The 17,662-nt window shown below is 37.6% G+C and overlaps 1 protein-coding gene across 1 annotated transcript; it reads right to left on the minus strand.

Annotated features, from left to right (window-relative positions):
* Positions 1 to 14,788: 14,788 nt before the first annotated feature.
* Positions 14,789 to 17,402, minus strand: sc5d (sterol-C5-desaturase). The gene is given in 6 exon segments (XM_042710887.1): positions 14,789 to 14,853; positions 14,856 to 15,279; positions 16,208 to 16,308; positions 16,546 to 16,665; positions 16,777 to 16,998; positions 17,266 to 17,402. Coding segments are annotated over 5 exon segments (888 nt in total). The 5' UTR covers positions 16,991 to 16,998; positions 17,266 to 17,402; the 3' UTR covers positions 14,789 to 14,824.
* Positions 17,403 to 17,662: the final 260 nt, after the last annotated feature.

A 17,662-nucleotide genomic window follows, 5' to 3' on the forward strand; every position in this document is an offset into this window, starting at 1 on the left:
AGATTGGTTTGTGTTTGGGTGTTCAAAAGAGGTCTTTTCACAGTTTGCCAGGTCTGAGAAGCCAGCAGTTCAGGAGTCAGTGGACTATACACATGCATATTCAAAGATTTTCTCTCTACTGCAGCCAAGGAGGTCTATAATACCTGGAGACAACTATCTGATCATCTCGAAAAGGCAGTTGTTCGGCTGGTGCAGGACTCCCGGAAGTATGTGGTCTGAAATCTGCCAATGCAGGGTTATTATAGTTTTGAATTTATTTATATTTTCTGTTTGTCTTTTCAAGTTGAGAGTTCCAGTTAGATTCTAATTTTAATTTTAGTATTATAGGAATGGCAGAGTCAAACATGTTCTTGATGCAGACAAGGTTGTAAAGGTTTTAAGTTTTATAGTATAAAAGACTGCCCAGCGGGCACCTTGATATCAATTTGATGTCAAATTTTAGTCAAGACTTGAACAAGACTTGAATTTCTTCCAGTGGTAAGTCAGTGTAAATAGGAAGTTAACACTCACTCTGAAATTTGTTTAATGTACAGTATATGCAGGCCAATATGTTTGACATTCAGTTTATGTCAAATTAATGTCATGGTCAAATGGATGTCATATAGACATCACATTGACATCAATGATTTGTGTGTTTGATTGATATTTATTGCATAATATGAATATCTTTGTCAGCCTGATTAAGTTTAAGTTGCATTTTTTCTTAACTGGGGCCTTGAACAGCATTCATTTGCCACATCTCCTTTTGAAATGTGTCCCAGTGGGCAAATGATGTTCAAAAACATTAAATTCAGATCGTGGTATGGACTATACTGATGTTCGTTCACAATCTGAATAGGTAGATTTCATTTTGAATTTACATTTGTATTACTATTGATTTCAAGTTTGCTGAATAAAACTTTTCTTTCACTGCATTGCTTTTTTGTCATTATTTTGGTGGTCGAAAGAACTTCAGTGTGTGGATGTAAAATGGACATCAAGTTTTTGATGTCAGTTTGATTTGCATTCTTGACCCTGTTTTTTTTCCCTTGAATTCCTTGAACAGGGACTCAAGGCCCCCTGATTATTGCATGTCCTTTATTCAGCCTTGAGCTCGCAGTCATGGTAGGACTTGTACATCACTCTTTTCTGATTTTGTAATAGAGGCACCGAAAAACTAAAGAATCCGTTTGATACACCATGGACAGGGCACATATGAGTAGCAAAAGCGAAGAGAGACAGGGTGCATTTTAATGAGAACTGAGCAGTGTCTAAGCTGGAAATTCAGAGAGAGACAGGGCCTGTTTGGCTCACTCTCCACAGCAGTGCATTGCTCTGACAAGCTCCCAGTTTTACTGAAGTGTGCACTTGTAATAACAAAGCCACATTTCTATCCAGTCACTTGGTGGCATGAGATCTGCCAGACTTGATGTCTCGCTGCCTTCACCTTTTTTCCTTTCTTTTCCCCTTTTTCTTGTAGCTCTGCATGCGCGATACAGGCATCTCTGGCTATATTTCATGTTTCTCCTATGTCTGTGCTGTCAAGACGACGCTGACAAACAAGATTTGACAAACAATCGATATGTGAATACTAAAATCTGTGAAAACTACTTAATGTGCCAATGAGCAGCACTTCAACTCAAAGCAATGGAGAAAAAAAGATGTCATTTGCTGCACGAGGTGATTAGAAACCCATATAAAGTAACAAAAAGGACAGCAATCGAGTGACAGACTGAATACCGTAAGTCATTATTTCACAGAACATTACAGCACAGAGAGATGCGAAAATGTCTGTAATTTCTGATATTTATTCATTGGCGGGAGATGACTTCCTAAAGAGACCAGGAAATTGGAATTCTTCATGTCCTCACTTACATTAAATATGGATTGCGGAAGCGTATGATAGGGCCGCTATTTAAGTGGCTGGGGTTAAAGTAGGCAGTGATTGACCACCTCCTGTTCCTGCCTGACAAAACCCCATTTACATGCCACATCTAAAGACACTAATTCTCCACTTTAGCACCAGCAAATGAGAGTAACAAACTAGGATATAAATGTAGTGACAAGCATCTCATAGACATGCCGTCATGGCATTTGGTGCACTTTTTCGACCACATGGATTAAGTCATTCAGACTCTCTTAACCTTTTTTAGACTTGTGTAACACTTGTAGGGAAAAACAAACTATTGCAGGTTGAACTAGGATGTACTAACAGCAGGGAGTAATAGCGATGGAGCGGATGGCTGAGGAAGACAGACAGTGAGAGATCAAATAAGACATCTGAAGATCCAAGGCCAACAATCTCTGATTTCTACCCCCAAGCAACTGATCATTTGCCAAGTCAAAGCAAACCTTCTCATCTGTGAGCTTAGTTAGCTTCCAAACCAAACCCTCATTTGGATGTCCTCAATACTCTGAAAAAGCCTATGTCGGCCACCATTAATGGGGGGAAAAAACAGAGACGGTTGCTGCTTGATACATAGTTTAAGACTTAGTTTTGCTCTTGCTTTTGGCCAAGTCAAAGAGACAAAAACAAGAGAAATCCCAGAGCATTTTCTACAAGACTCTGTTTGTATGAATGAGAAAATAAGGTGAGTTCATGCCATTACGAGCAATTACAAGACTGTAGCTTGTAAAATGCATTCACATTCTTGTAGAACTCGAAACTACAACTTGTAAACTTGTAATTTTCCGAGAGCTCGCTCCTGATGGCTTCATCAGTAAAATGTAGTTAAGTAGTTAACTCTGTTTAACAATTCCTATAATTGACTATTGTTAATGCAGTTGAATAACTATCTAATGTCATGCTAAATAAACTATAATCTATTTGTATAATGACTATTACCTGTTATATTGTGGTCCTGTCTATTGATTAATCAAATGACACAATCATTTTGGTGTTAATAGTTAATATGTTAAGAACCTCCAAGTAGAATGTAATAATATAAAAACTCCATAGTCACGGGAAGAAGGAGGCGGGAACCGGCGAACATTCAAATAAAACTTTAATAATGAAATAAACATAAAATAGACTGCGACTGCCGCGCACAAATAAAAACCAAACCACAAAATCAAGCCCAGGCCTGGTCCTCTCTCGTCCTTCACTGTCGTCGCTCCTCTTTTGTATCCTCCCGATCTCCTCCGTGGGACTCGAGACCAGTGAGTGCAGCAGGTGTCGCTCATTTCCCAATGGCCTCGCTCCGTTCCCACGGCTCTCGGCCCCGCCCCACTCGTCACATAGAACATCCAGGTTGTCGTCTAGTAATTAAAGTAGTTACAATGTCGCGTGAATGCAACATTATCTTTAAATACTTTAAAGATTGCTTTTTTGTTTTCTTTTTGTTTTTGTTTGCTTTGATTCATAGTGAAATATCATTACAGAGATAGTTAATCCAAAAATACATTCAAAAATTGTAATTCATCATTTACTCACCCTTAAGTTCTTTGGGTGAACTATACCTTAAAATGTAAAAATCGTTTAAAGTGCGCCAAGTTTTATGTTGTACATTTTATATGTTTAAAATGAGTTGTCATAACAATGGAACGGAAAAAATGAGGCTTTATTCTACATAAGACAGGTCGCTCCTCATGTTGGCGACCAGATGTGTAATTCAATATAAAAAACACAAATCTTCCAACAACTTAAAAACTAAACCACAAAACCTGACAGCTTAACACAGCACACAGATTAAAAAAACATGACAACATCATGCCATGAGTGCTCCAAAACTGTTGGGGGCAGCAGAGAGGGTAATACTGTTGAATTGTTTGTTTAGGAAGATGAATATGAGCCAGTAAGACATAAACATAAAAATTACTTTTAAATATTATATTTCGAACTATATATGAAATTATACATGAACACGTTTTTAAGCTAATCACAAAAAAGTACTGAAGATATTATTGTTGCACTTCAACAGACATTGTTTATCGATATAGTGAGGCAGGTCATTGAAGCCGTTGCATTCCTTGCACTGCTCTTTCGCATTTTGCATCATTCAGAGCAATCCTGGCCGAGCTTTCGGTCAGTCTGACAGTAATTTCCACAGTGAATGTGTATGATTGCACAATTGAGCACTATGGTGTCATTCTCTGATATGGTGTCATTCCTATTATATGTCATAAACTTCAGGCTGCTCCAAAAGACACAAAACAAATTCTTTGTATTTTAAAGCAGATTCTGTATTATGCTGGAGTGAGAGAAGAAGGATTTCAAACAGACATGATCATTATCCTCATCACCACATTTCATTGTGTCAATCACAGTAAAAGTGAGCTTGCAGACAAAGCTAGAGAATATTTTAGTCATGGCGCAATGCTAGGAAACCATTTTAAAAGAAGGGCACCTTTTGTGTGTGCTATTAAGTGTTATTGAAATCACACACAGTGGGCTTCAGAAGGCAGTGTACATTGGAAATGTGTAACTTAGAAAAAAAAAAAAAACATAAAAAAAATTTTAGAATATTGAAAATAAAAATATATGAAAACAAACAATAAAAATAAAAAATCCCTCTCTCTATAATAATACTATCATTTTTAAAAATATCAGGTAAATATTAATAGGGACCATTCTGCTCTGCTAAACATGTTGCTATATGAATACTATCATTAACATATTTTCTGTTTTAAACTTATAAATGCACATATTCTGCAATTCATATTCTAACCCCTAATCCTTCCCAGTACTTAAACTCTTAGGTAACTATTAACCCTTTGGAAATTAGGAGTTTATGGTCATAGTTATGGTTTGTTCATCTTCTTAGTGTCAGATCCATAAGGGATGTCCTTCGCCACTATAAAAACAAATATTATCTGAAAATCTCTCATCATCTTCTTAGTGTCGGATCCATAAGGGATGTCCTTCACCACTATAAAAACAAATAGTATCTGAAAATCTCTGGCATGCATAGGTCAGAGAGTCAGTCAAAGAAGCTCTAGCTGACATTTAGTTGCACTGATAAATACCATGACATTTTACAAGATGGCCTTGCCTTAAAAGAGGACCTCCAATAAGGGAGTGTATCAGTCAATCCATCACACTATGCTCAGCATGTAACTGATTTAAGTGTTTACACTGTATCCTGTTATTTACAAGCTCAGCAGAGTGTTCCCTCCAATTATGAACAAATCAACCAACATGCATCACCTTGAAAGTGACGTTTTACCTCTAACTTGCTTCCCTTGATCAGAGAACAGCCCAGCTTTCATCCACTTTGGATTCACAAACAATATGCAAACCACAGTCGCACATAAAAGCAGCGCGGCATCTTTGTTCTGTCACTTCTTAATGTCTTCCATAAAGGCTCCGCTTATTCATTAAGAAAGTTATCTCACCCACAGCAGAATTCCCTCAGATTGAGACTGCCACCCCTGCTGCGAGGAAACGCACAACTGACGGTCTGGATAGATCATTTTCGAGTGGATATTAGAGAATGATGTGTGCCTCACAGGTTTCATAGTAAACACCAAGAAATACCCAGAATTACCACGCACACCACTAACACAATTAACCTAATTTACTTTAGTTATATTCTGCGCTTACTCAAAATGCTGTCAGAAAAACCTCAGACTGAACACTGAATATGAAAGTAGGTATTAATTATTATTGGTTCAGTTCACCTGTTTGAATGGGGAAATCAGCATAAATCAGTAATTTTTTTGTCTCTCTGTTTGTTTGAAGAGACATCTGCATCCAAAAGGAGTTATTTTGAAATCGATTCTACTGTAAAAAATACTTAAAAAATATTCACGACTAACTTGCATAAAAAAATTGCTATCTATTTGGGTCACACCGTTTTAACATAAACAAAATAATAAACTTATTGGGTTGCATTTGTCATTTATACATTAATGAATGAATGAATGAATGAATGAATGAATGTACATATGATTTCTGCACTCAAAAAAACACTACATAGTTTATTATTAACTATTTCCAATTATTTGATTTTATTTAAATAATCATTTTCAAAATGCATTTATTTAAACTGCTTAGAATAAACATAAATCTGTCAATTGTGAAAAGGATTACATTTATTCAATTAAAAAACAATATTCGGTTCGTTAAAATGTATGCAATAAATTTGATTTATTGATGATAAATATATAAACCTGGTTATTATATATTTAAAACATATTCTGTTTATTAGTACTATTACATAAATGTTACCTGTTTCATTTATGTGTGACTGATAAATATTTTAGTGAACAGCATATTCCAGAGACCTTTGCATTGTTATACATTATCAGTATATTAACTGACAGTATAAGATGTCATTTAATATTAAATAATTACACTTTTAGTTTCAGAGAAGCAACAGTTTATCTTTCTTAAAGATAACTTAACTCTGCCATGGGAACACCCAGCTTAATACATTTTATGCCTGCTTAACTAAACCAGGGCATAGACAAAATATCCCTGGCCCATGAACAGGACAAAGAAAGGGATTTAAAGTTTTAGGAACTCAAAAATGAGCTGGCTGATCTGCAAAGTGCTGATCTTAAAGTAAAGAGCTAAAATATGTAGATTGTCTGACAGTCAGGAGGTGGAGATGAAAAAGCTGAAAACTGACATGGTGCACTCTGCAATTTAGACTAAAGCTGAGAATAATTAAATCTTATAACAAAATCAGAGTAAAACTAAAGCAAATATCAATCTAAATAAGACTAAAGCTAAGTTAAGGTCAACTTTGCAAGAAATTTCTTAGGAGAAAAAGCACCAAGACATTTAACACAGGATTTGTGAAATTCTCGAACAACAGCTTTCCAACTCAGATGACACCTAAATCCAGTTTAGGAAACAGTTGAGTAGAGCTGCAGCTAGAACATCAGTGCTGGTAAACAAAGATGGTGTTGCAGAACAGAGATGTGAAAGAGTAGGAACAAGAATGAGTAATTTGGAGAAAGGCAGGCACTTACCCCATAAACAACCTGAACTACAGGAACACCAGATATGTCCACGTACTGAGCTTCCATCCTGTGAGAAAGAGACATTAACAGATACCCTACATTCTTTCTTACCCTAAGTGTTTTCGTCCAGCCAGACAACAACATATGCAGCACATCCTGAGCTTCCATTCTAGATAAACAAAAGTGGACTGACCAAGTTTTAAGTCTCTAGTTCAGAAAGGCAGAAGACATATAGACATGGTTAAACTGAGCAAACCTTCACTTCAAAGTACTTTCACCTGCATGTTCCAGATTAAGGACCTTCTGCAACTACTTCAGGGCCTCATCTGTGCGTTCCAGACTTTAGGAAATTTTGGTGCTCCAGGAGATCAGCATCTCACAGCACTTCGAGTTCAAATCTGCAGACACGGATTCCGTTACCTGCACAACCAGTGGAAGTAGTTACCAGCACCTGACTGCTCACTCGAAGACGGGGAACATAAATATCACTTAACCAAAACTTTTTCCACAGACCTTGGCCCTACTGTATATTATTAGTGTATAATTTACATTAGATGTTGTATGTCAGTTAATAACAAATAACCTTTCTTTTATTTGTTTGATGCATAAAAATGTTCTTCACCTAATTAGTTTAAGAGAAGCAACATTTATCTTACCTTAAGATAACGTAACTCTGCCACACTTTTGCACTTAATTCCTTTATTATTCATAGTGTTCTTTAAGTAGTTGTTGATTACTCTTGTTTATCTTCAGTAAGAGGTTCTACAAGTTCACGATATCTCACCATCCTTTAGATAAATCAGTTGACCAACTCCCTCCAGTTTATATTAATTCTAAATTATCGAACAGCCCCTGTTGGCGATGTTCTCATGCCAAGGTAAAAGACCTTGACTGGTACCCCGAACTAAGAGAGGGAGGAAGTGATCATCTCATAACCACACCTTTAGTGACATGTGATCCAAAAATCCACCAGTCACTACAATATGTATCAAATTATGTTTATTAGTTTATGTTAAAACTGTGTAAAATCCAAATGGATGGACATTTTATATGCAATTAAAATACATAAATCTTAATATGTCTTTGAGTGCATGCACAATATTCTATTTCAGTTTTATTCAATGAACAAGCCTTATCATCTTCATTAGTTTTTTTGATATTGGTGCGAATTCATTGCAAAAGTTACTATTCACTGCAATATACAGAAAACATCTGTGGCTTAATTAAAGATGTAGTTTATATACTTATTCTTTCATGAGAAACTAACACATACCGATTTAATACAACAGTGCTATTTTGTAAGAATGTGTAAATGCTGTTCTTTCTTAAGAGTTTTTAACTCTTTTATGTGAAAATCAATTATCAGTCTAGCAGCACTGTTCTGTCTGGGCAGCACTGCATGGGCCACAGAATTGATTTTTATAGGGAGGGCAAGAATGAACTGAACTATTAACTGAATTATGATTTAAACACTTTAGCAAAATGCAAATCTGCACTTTTAATTATGAATCCACAAGCAACATGCACCCTCAGGGATATCATGATAGTGAATGTTGCCCTCTTTATCAGTAATTCAGCCCTGTGCTAGCAATAAACAAGCATGGCAGATCATTTCTAGTACTATTAGCTGCTCACCGACTGAATCAGAAATAAAAGTATACTACTGCGTACGCAAACAAACAAACAAGCCCCCAAAAGAGGCCATTCCGTTTCAGTTTGATGCTCATAATAAATTCAAAATGACATCTCCAATTTCTCCACATTATAGGAGCAGTGCTAAAAAAAAGGAAGAGGAATTGTTCTTCATTTGTGGAACTGATAGACAACCTCAGGTGTTTGCTTTTGGCCTTTCATTTTTGATGAAGCATGCAGAGCTAAAAGAGCTTTTTATACAGTTCACTAGGGAAGGAGGCAGTCTTTTACATACAGTAATGACACAAGCATTCATAATCAAGAAATAATCATAAACAAGATTATAATCCTCAGGGATGAATGCCATCAGCACTTGTCACATTGTGACTACAGTAATCGTCATTTTAAAAGGCACCATTGTCTTTAGATTGCCTTTGAAGTGTTAAATTAATACTAGATTGCTTTTAGTTTAGTATTTATAGAAATGTTTGCCGCAAATACAAATGCTTAACATTTATTTGATCATTTAAGACAAGATCTTTTTGACAAAAAAAAGAATGCTAAACTGAAACTGAACAGACTATATTATTTTCTCTGTGTTGATGGCATTAACCAAACAGTGTAACTCAGCCTTGTTTTATTATAAACAATAACAAAGACAAGATTAGAAAAGATGCACACAATGAAAATAAGGTAATCAAACAAACTGTTGATGAAAATATGACAAGAAAAAGAAAAGAATAAAAAGCAAGATACTAATACTGCAATAACAATGTTTTCCAAAGGAAAAAAAAATGTAGGAGGAGCATGATTGTTTCAAATAATCTGATCAATGTGTGAAGTCTTCTTGGGAAGTTTGTTTTTGCGAATGAAGAAGTTGTACTTAAGACAATCCGGTGTGTTCAAATCACTTTGGCTGAGCAAGTTGACGTACCTTTACAAAAAATACCCTTGCACCCTTGACCAGTGAAGAATGCTGTTCCCCTTCAGGAACTCGACCTGCGTCCGAAAACGCTATGGGAACGCCCTTCAGCGTGACCGGGTCTGAATAACATGTGTAATCAGTCCCATGAATGGGCGAGACGTCATAGGCGGGTGACGTAGCGCCCAGTCGGTACAGGAAGTTCTATAAAAACCCTGAAGGTCTAATTGCCCAGTCGGTACAGTTTCTGAGGAGTTCTGCTAAGGCCCTTCTCTCTGCAGGGTCCTTGACCCCCTCCACCATTGGGAGTCTGAAGGTGGTACGGCCTTCTTGTCAGGTGTGTCGGCAGGACCATTTTGTCAGATTTATGGCTAGATCTGCGAGCCACTCCACTCGTGCGCCCACTCTCTGGGGGGCGTGGTGGCCATTCAGTGGGCAGGGGAACACCCTCTGATTACATGTTTCCTGAGGCTGAGGCCTCCGGCCATACCAGAAGAAGATTGCTGCTAGTAGCGGTTGTGATCAGGATGCCTATCCTAAAACCTTGAGTCTCGCCCATCATGATCTCCCACATCACCATTGGGATAGTCAGGGTCTCACTCGACCATGAAGTATGGTGGCCTCCAAGGCCTTCTTGTCAGGTGTGTCTATGCAAGGACATCTGCAAAGCAGGGGCTGGAAATGGTCCACGCCCCTGTTTAAAAGCAACGCGTTTCGTCAGATTTTCCCCGTGCATGCATGGTCTAGATCTGCGAGCGCCCACTCTGCAGGACTCTTCCTTAGGCTCGTGCTCCATCCACTGTATACACGAGGAGGATAGCAGCCGCTAGAAGAAGCCGCCGATTTGCAAGTGCGGCCGCCGGACTGGGGGCGTGACGGCATTCCCTGTCACTTCCCACACTTTAGCGGTTTTTCGGACGCAGCTCGTCGTTGGCCCCGTGAAGGGGAAGGCGTCCCAGTTGGGAAACACCTGATACGTATGTTTGCAAAAGTTCCATGGTTCTTCCTTTTACGATTTTACCCTGTGGTTGGTTGAGGCTGTCGAGTTTTCTCTGTCCCTGTTCCGGTGCGCTGCTCAGAGGAATCCCCGCCCCGCCCACTACTTCCCTGGTTGAGGAAGGTAGCACTCCCGTGTGGGCCAGAGGGACGGGGATGTCGCTTCAGCTGCCCTCCTCCCTGATAAATCAGGCACCCCGTCCTAAATCGCCGCCCTTCACCAGGCCTCTGGGAGAGAGGAGGGGCGCTGGACGAGTGGGCTGGCGGCGTGTGATGGGGCACACCTGAAGGAAATGGAGCTCATCACCGCCGGTTTAAAAGCCCAACGCGCCTCTCCTCGGGAGACCGGTCTCTTCCCCTGCATGACACTGGTGTCCTCGCCCAGGAAGGGTGCGTTGAGGGACTCCCGCGCCACCAGAGACGTGAGCTGCCGGACCCGCGGTCCGGTCGAGAACACCCGTCTACACGGCCGTCGGGCCAGGATGCCGGGCCGTCCATCCCCTTCAAGCGCCGCGGCACGAGGATGAAGCCGCTAGAAGAAGCCGCGCCCTCGCGCCCCGGACCGAAGAGGGGAGCGGGTGGCGGCCGCGGGACTAGCCCTTACCTGGACCCTTCCCTCCATGAACACTGACGCCCACGAACCCCTCACGACGAGGACACCAGATTCCCTGTTTGTTTTGGACATGGTTCCCCTTTTGGACACTTTATTTCCCCCTTTTTTTTTTGGTTTTTCTGTTAAATAAAAAACCTCTCCGACTATAAACTGAATCATTGTATAATCAAACATTTTTTTTCACATACGTAATTTATGAAGCCACTATAAACTGAATCATTGTATAATCAAACATTTTTTTTTTTTTTCATTCAACTTCGCTACAATAAAGCTTAGCTTTAAAAAAAGGCAAAGAAACAAATTTCACTCACATTGCAAATTAATGAATCAAATCTCCCTGACTCAGAATTTAGAGCTCAAAGGAAATATGATCTTTCCAACATGAATTGAATGCATTATAAATCATGTTATCAGGTGAATACATACTTTGCAGTGCACTAAAGCACGGATAGTATTAAAAGAAATTCCAACACTTTTATGAAAACCACAGCTTATGAATAACGCTAAAACGAGTAAACAATTTCAGTTTACACATGGTTTAAATTAATATATAAAATGTTTGAATATTTGTTTTAATTTCTCACCAATTCAATTTCATATTCTTAAACTAAGATTAATGAATATTAAATAATATTTTTCACACAAAAAAACAAAAACAACAACAAAAAAAAAATCACCAAGCTGAAACCAATCAGCATCAACCGCTATACTACATCTAAAAAGTGATTTCATACCTTTGAAATGAAAAGATTACCTAAAGGTGTTACTTCGTCTTATTAATTTGCATGGAAATACATTCTGTAGAAGGGACATTTGTAAACAGCCTGAAGATATTATTAGAAGCCCAACAGAATGAGCATTGGTCTGCGCTGTAATTGAAAGATAGTGACCGCGCAGCTGCAGTACAGGAATCTCCGTTCAGCACGCAATGATACCAATTCAAATAAAGGGTGGAGATTATTCTAGGTAGACAGAAATGTAATGATTAATTTCCTCTTTGGGTTTCTTGCGATCACAATAATGGGTAAGAAAATGTGGCATTGATGTGCACAAAGCAACAGTGCTCCTGGTGGTACCCACAGTGTGAACTTTGAAATGATGTGTTCCTGTACCTCAGTTAGCTGCCAGGATACAAATGAGTCACCCAGCATCCCACGCCTGCATGCACATCCACAGTATAATAAAGCCATTTCACCCAGCATGAAATAAAAGACCATTTTCAAGTTCAGTGATTGGGTTCATAAACTCTCTCACTGCCTAAACACACACACACACACACACAAAAGCGAGTGCGCAACACTTCAAAAATGCACAATATCAATTCATCAAACATACACACTGTCACAAAAAAAACAAAAACAAAACAAAAACAAAATGAATAGACTCAAAAAATAAATCAAGCAAAAAAAGCAGAAAAAAACTCACAAAATAAAACAAAGGCACATTATATTACAAACATTAATGACAATGAACATTTGCTGAATATTAAACGAATAGTTCACCCAAAAATGAACATTTGCTGAAAATGAATCCTCAGACCATCTAAGATGTAAATGAGTTTGTTTCTTCTTCAGAACAGATTTGAAGAAATTTAGCACCGCTTGCTCACCAATGGATCCTATTTAGTGAATGGGTGCCGTCAGAATGAGAGTCCAAACTGCTGATAAAAGCATTATAATAATCCACAAGTTATCCACAAGACTCCAGTCCATCAGTTAACATCTTGTGTAGCATGCGTGTTTGTAATAAACAAATCTATCAAGATGATTTTAACTTCAAACCATTGCTTTTGGCTAAAATACGAGTCCATAATATTGCTCCATAATATCCATAACATTGTTTTCTCCAGTGAAGCATCTCATCTGAATCAGGAACTAAATATGCATAGAGCAAGCAAGTGAAAGATGTCCAAAACTATTCTAAACAAATATGTCTGTGGATTTTGCTGTGAGAGGACAACAGGGGATGGAATTTGTCAATGTAGGAAGCAATTTTATGGATTATGGATTTTGGCCAGAATGGATGGTTTAAATTTAAAATGCCTTGATGGATTTGTTTCTCACAAACATTTAGCTTTTTGCATCGCAGGATATTAACTGATGCACTGGAGTTGTGGTGTGTTTATCAGCTGTTTGGACTCTTACTCTGACAGCACCCATTCACTGCACAGGATACATGAAGAATGCATTCCTATGAAGAAACAAATTTGCCTCTCAGATGTCTTGAGGTTGAGTAAACTTTAAGCAAATTTTCATTTTTGGGTGAACTATTCCTTCCTTCAAAGAAAGTCATTAAAAGCATGTGAAGTAGAAGCATAATGCCATTTGATTTTCACAGCATCCAACCTGAAGGAACCCTGCCAGCCCAGCCACTTCAACACACAATAATAAAAGCTGCCAACTTCAACTATTATTATACTATTAATATTATTATCATTTTTATTCCATAAAGCATTGAATCCAATGTCACATGCTTTTCATGTGTAGTCATTTGCATCAAATGATCTCTGCTGTAGTTTAACACATTAATTTAACACACATTTTAATCAAAGTTGCATGCTTCTTTAACAAGTGATTCAACTGCCATTACATCTTAGTTTGTGTTAATCCCTTGTCATAACCTTTGTGGCAATGCATAAGTCATAAAAATAAACTGTTGCCATAGACACTAATTAGCTTGCCAGGATGTTTTAACAGGAGCATGAATTAAATTTGCCTAACAATGCATTGCCTAGAGGTTTCTCTCCTCATTTAAAGAATGAAGAACAAACATGGTTAATTTGAGTTTGTTGGTTTGTTTTACATGAATAAAGTTCAGTACGATAAAGTACGATTATTCCTTCCCACACTTTATTAAACAAAAAATAAAATCTGTCATTTTGTGATGTAAATGTGATGCAAAAAAGAATTCTGGGAAAGTTGTCCTTTTCACTGATTTGGTTTGTCAATAAAACTACTAGTGACTATTTCTTCTGCAACTTTTTCGTACTTTAATCCCAGATACCTGAATAATGTGTGATTCAACAGCACCCTCTAGTGTGGGCCATGATGCTGCACATGAATTGTTGCTATGCTACAAAACACAATAGAATGTCAGTGTACTCTAATCTACAATGTCTGCTATTAACAATCATGTTACTTGAGCAATCTGGTGTTCGTCTGCACAATCGAGGTGTCTGTCAAGCTAAAGAATGAATTACATAACCTGACTTGACCTCAGATTTCCATGCACAATATTACAACACCAAAGAAACACACAGATCTTTTTTTATTATTATTATTATTTGGAAAAACTGTGCATTTCTTATCAAAAGCAAACCACAGAAACTCTTTTAAAACAAGATGACTGTAGATCAGCAAAAACCTTCACCAGGTCTCATAGACAAACAGAGCTATGGAGAAAGTCAGAGTCTGCTAATGGAAAGAAGGGATAGTCCTGTCAGTCTTCATACATTCTTTGAATGTTTATTATGACAGTGAAATTATAGACGCTTACTTGACAGAAGCTTGTTAATTTATTTGTGCAAAATATACTCACTAAAAAGCAAGAATACCAACAGGGTAGCCATAGCGAATGTTACTATTTGGCAAAAATATACACATTTTGTACTTTCTTTGATTCCTTTTGTCCTTTTTACATTTTGTGCTTCCTTTTGGCAATTTTATGCATAACTGATTATTTTACTGCTAAGTACTAATTAAGACTTCCCACACTAACAAGAAATTAACACCAACCTTACCTTGAAACTCATTCATGATGCTAATTCTGCCTGCCTACTCTTTCTTGACATGAACACCATTTTGTTATTATTAGTCTGGCTGTTTACGCCGTTTGAATTCAGCTTCCCTTCTGCCATCAGTTTTTTAATGTGGTCGTGTGGCCCCATCCCCATGAAGGCTGAAGGGTAGCGATAGGAGCCTCCAATGCGGTCCCACAGGGTGAAGTACTGCCCGTAGTTGTAGTCGAAGAAAAGGTGGTGGTCTGTGTGGTGAGCTGAACCGTTGATGATTTGTTCCATCAGGCTGGGCACACGGTAGTCCCCATCATGGATGGAGATGGTCCATATGTTGACGAACACATACAGGACTAAGTAGAGAATCTTGTGTAGGGGGAAGAAGAAGGGGTAGATGTGGTACGGCAGGCCCTGAAGAAATCCATCCAAAGGATGGAAAGCGTGGCTAGCAAACGGAGTGGGGATCTTCCACACATGATGCGGTTTGTGAAAATACTGTATATGAGGGAAAAGATTAAAAAAAAAAGCAAGTTAAATGGAGCTGAGAGTACTACACTTTTATTGGTAGCTGAAAGCATATTCAAAATGAGATAAAATATGTTGTATTTTGACCCATGCAGGTGTGTCATTATTACTATGCACCCATCATATAAAGATAAAAAAATTAGTTAATTTTAGACTTTTTATCCAATATCACAAAGTTAATAAGATGAATAGTGCTGAATTTAAAATCATATATATATACACACACATACATCACATATATATATATATATATCATATATATATCAATATATTATATGAAAAAAAAAATACTATTAAAAATATAAATAAAGAATATATAAAATGAAGTTTACGTATTATATGAAAAAAAAAATACACTTAAAAAATGTGACTAACTGAAATGTTTAAGTTGAAGCACTAAAACAACAAAATAAATCCCGAAATAAAAGCATTAAAAATGACAAAGGCACATAAAATCACCAAAAATGAAAACTGAAAATAGAAAAATAAAAGCTAATTATTTAATATTGTTAAATATAATATTAATATTTCATATTATTATATAAATATTTCATATTGTTTTAATGGGTTATTAAGTTTTTCCTATGTCCTCAATATCACCCTATTAATCTTTTGTAATATTACTCTTTATTCCCATCCTATTAATTTTCTTGCCCATTATTAAAACAATTAAATTTAATGAATAAACTATAAGTACCTAAGCTTGACCAGGGCATATTTACTAGGTCTTCTACATGCTTTAATAGAAACACTACCTTTAATTACAAGTCAAGCATATTCATTTTGTTTAAAAAAAAAGAAAAGAAAAAAAAAACACTACATAACAGGAATTACTCCTGTCTTTACTCATATTTACCCATAGCCAATGCAAGGCAGTTCAAATATATATCTTAAATACCTTATATATCAACTTGTGGTGAAGGAATCTGTGAACCCAGTAAATGCACATATCAGTGAAAAACAGGAAAGAGACCATGCTGAAAATCAGCCCTGGCCATCCTGAAAACAAGCAGAAATAGTATGAGATGGTTATGCCCATAGCAACACAATTATCTAAAGCACATCTGACAGGCTGCATTACTGGCACTTTCCAAAATTAGGGCTGTCAGTTTGTTGCATCCAGATTAAATCACTTTTAATGTTTCTGCTCTACCCCTCCTTAAAATTTGAAAGCTAGTGATTTCCACACATCCAGCTTTTTTTCCACTACCCATTTGATAAAGCCAAGGATCTTACCGAGGGGCGATTCATCGACCCTGTCGTACAGTTTGCTGTATCCTCTGACCTCAGCGAAAAACAATGCTACTGTTGGTATGCTGATCCAGGGCAAAGACCACAAACAATACCCAACTTCACCTTTCAACAAAAACAGAACAAAAAAAAAAAACAAAAACATACACAAAAAATATATAAATATATACTTTAAAATACTTCTTATAAAGACTGTAGGTTGCTAGATGGTTAAACAAACCTCCAAAAATTGAGGGTGTTGCTTTAATTTGTGATCAAAAACAAAGAAGTAGCTCAAAGCACCCAGGCCTAGATATAAGATTGCAGCACCCAGGTTGGTGACCACCATCAAGCCGATGATCTGCCGCAGAGACTCGTCCTCAGGCCACGAGGAAGGATACACATATGGAGTGAAGAAGTAATTATCTGCAACGTTGAGCACAAGGTCCATCTTTGACCCTATGAGTTGGACAGAAGTGTTATTAACTGTCTAAAATGTGAATGAAGTATTAAAATTCACTTGATCATCATTGCCATATTGTAACAAACTCTAAAAATACAAGAAACACTCCAGTGCACTTTGCCCAATGTAAATGTTTACTTTGTGCTTTCCTAAGACAAAATGAATAAGAAACAGATTATACAGAATGAATGCAGTCTTATAGTTAATAATAAATGCTCATGTCTGAAACCAAATGCTGTAATTGTAGAAAACAATCAGCTCACCTGTAAAGGTGCTTTGGAAGACACACCAGAAGAGAAAATACGTGCGTTTAAAAGCCTCACGGAGGCCGTCCTTCTGCGCTCTCACTGTAGACACACAAACGGACGCAGCCAATAGCGGCGCACTATCTCACAGCGCGAGCCAGTTTCTTGACATCTCATTGGACAGACGCGCGATCTGGTCATGGCGTTAGTGATGGGAGTTCAATTCCTTCCCGCGAATCGGTTCTTTCGAATGGATCGTTTTGAAGAACTGGTTTAAAAACAGATTCAATGATTATTTGACGTCGCTACGTTATTGCATTAGCACACGGCAAACATCTTGTTCTTTGTGACTTTCTCGATTGGATTTTATTATTAAGAGTGCGTATTGTATTTTAATCTGTCCCAGTTCAGTTTG

This window comes from Cyprinus carpio, chromosome A21 (genome assembly GCF_018340385.1).
Source record: "Cyprinus carpio isolate SPL01 chromosome A21, ASM1834038v1, whole genome shotgun sequence".
Taxonomy (NCBI): Eukaryota; Metazoa; Chordata; class Actinopteri; order Cypriniformes; family Cyprinidae; genus Cyprinus; species Cyprinus carpio.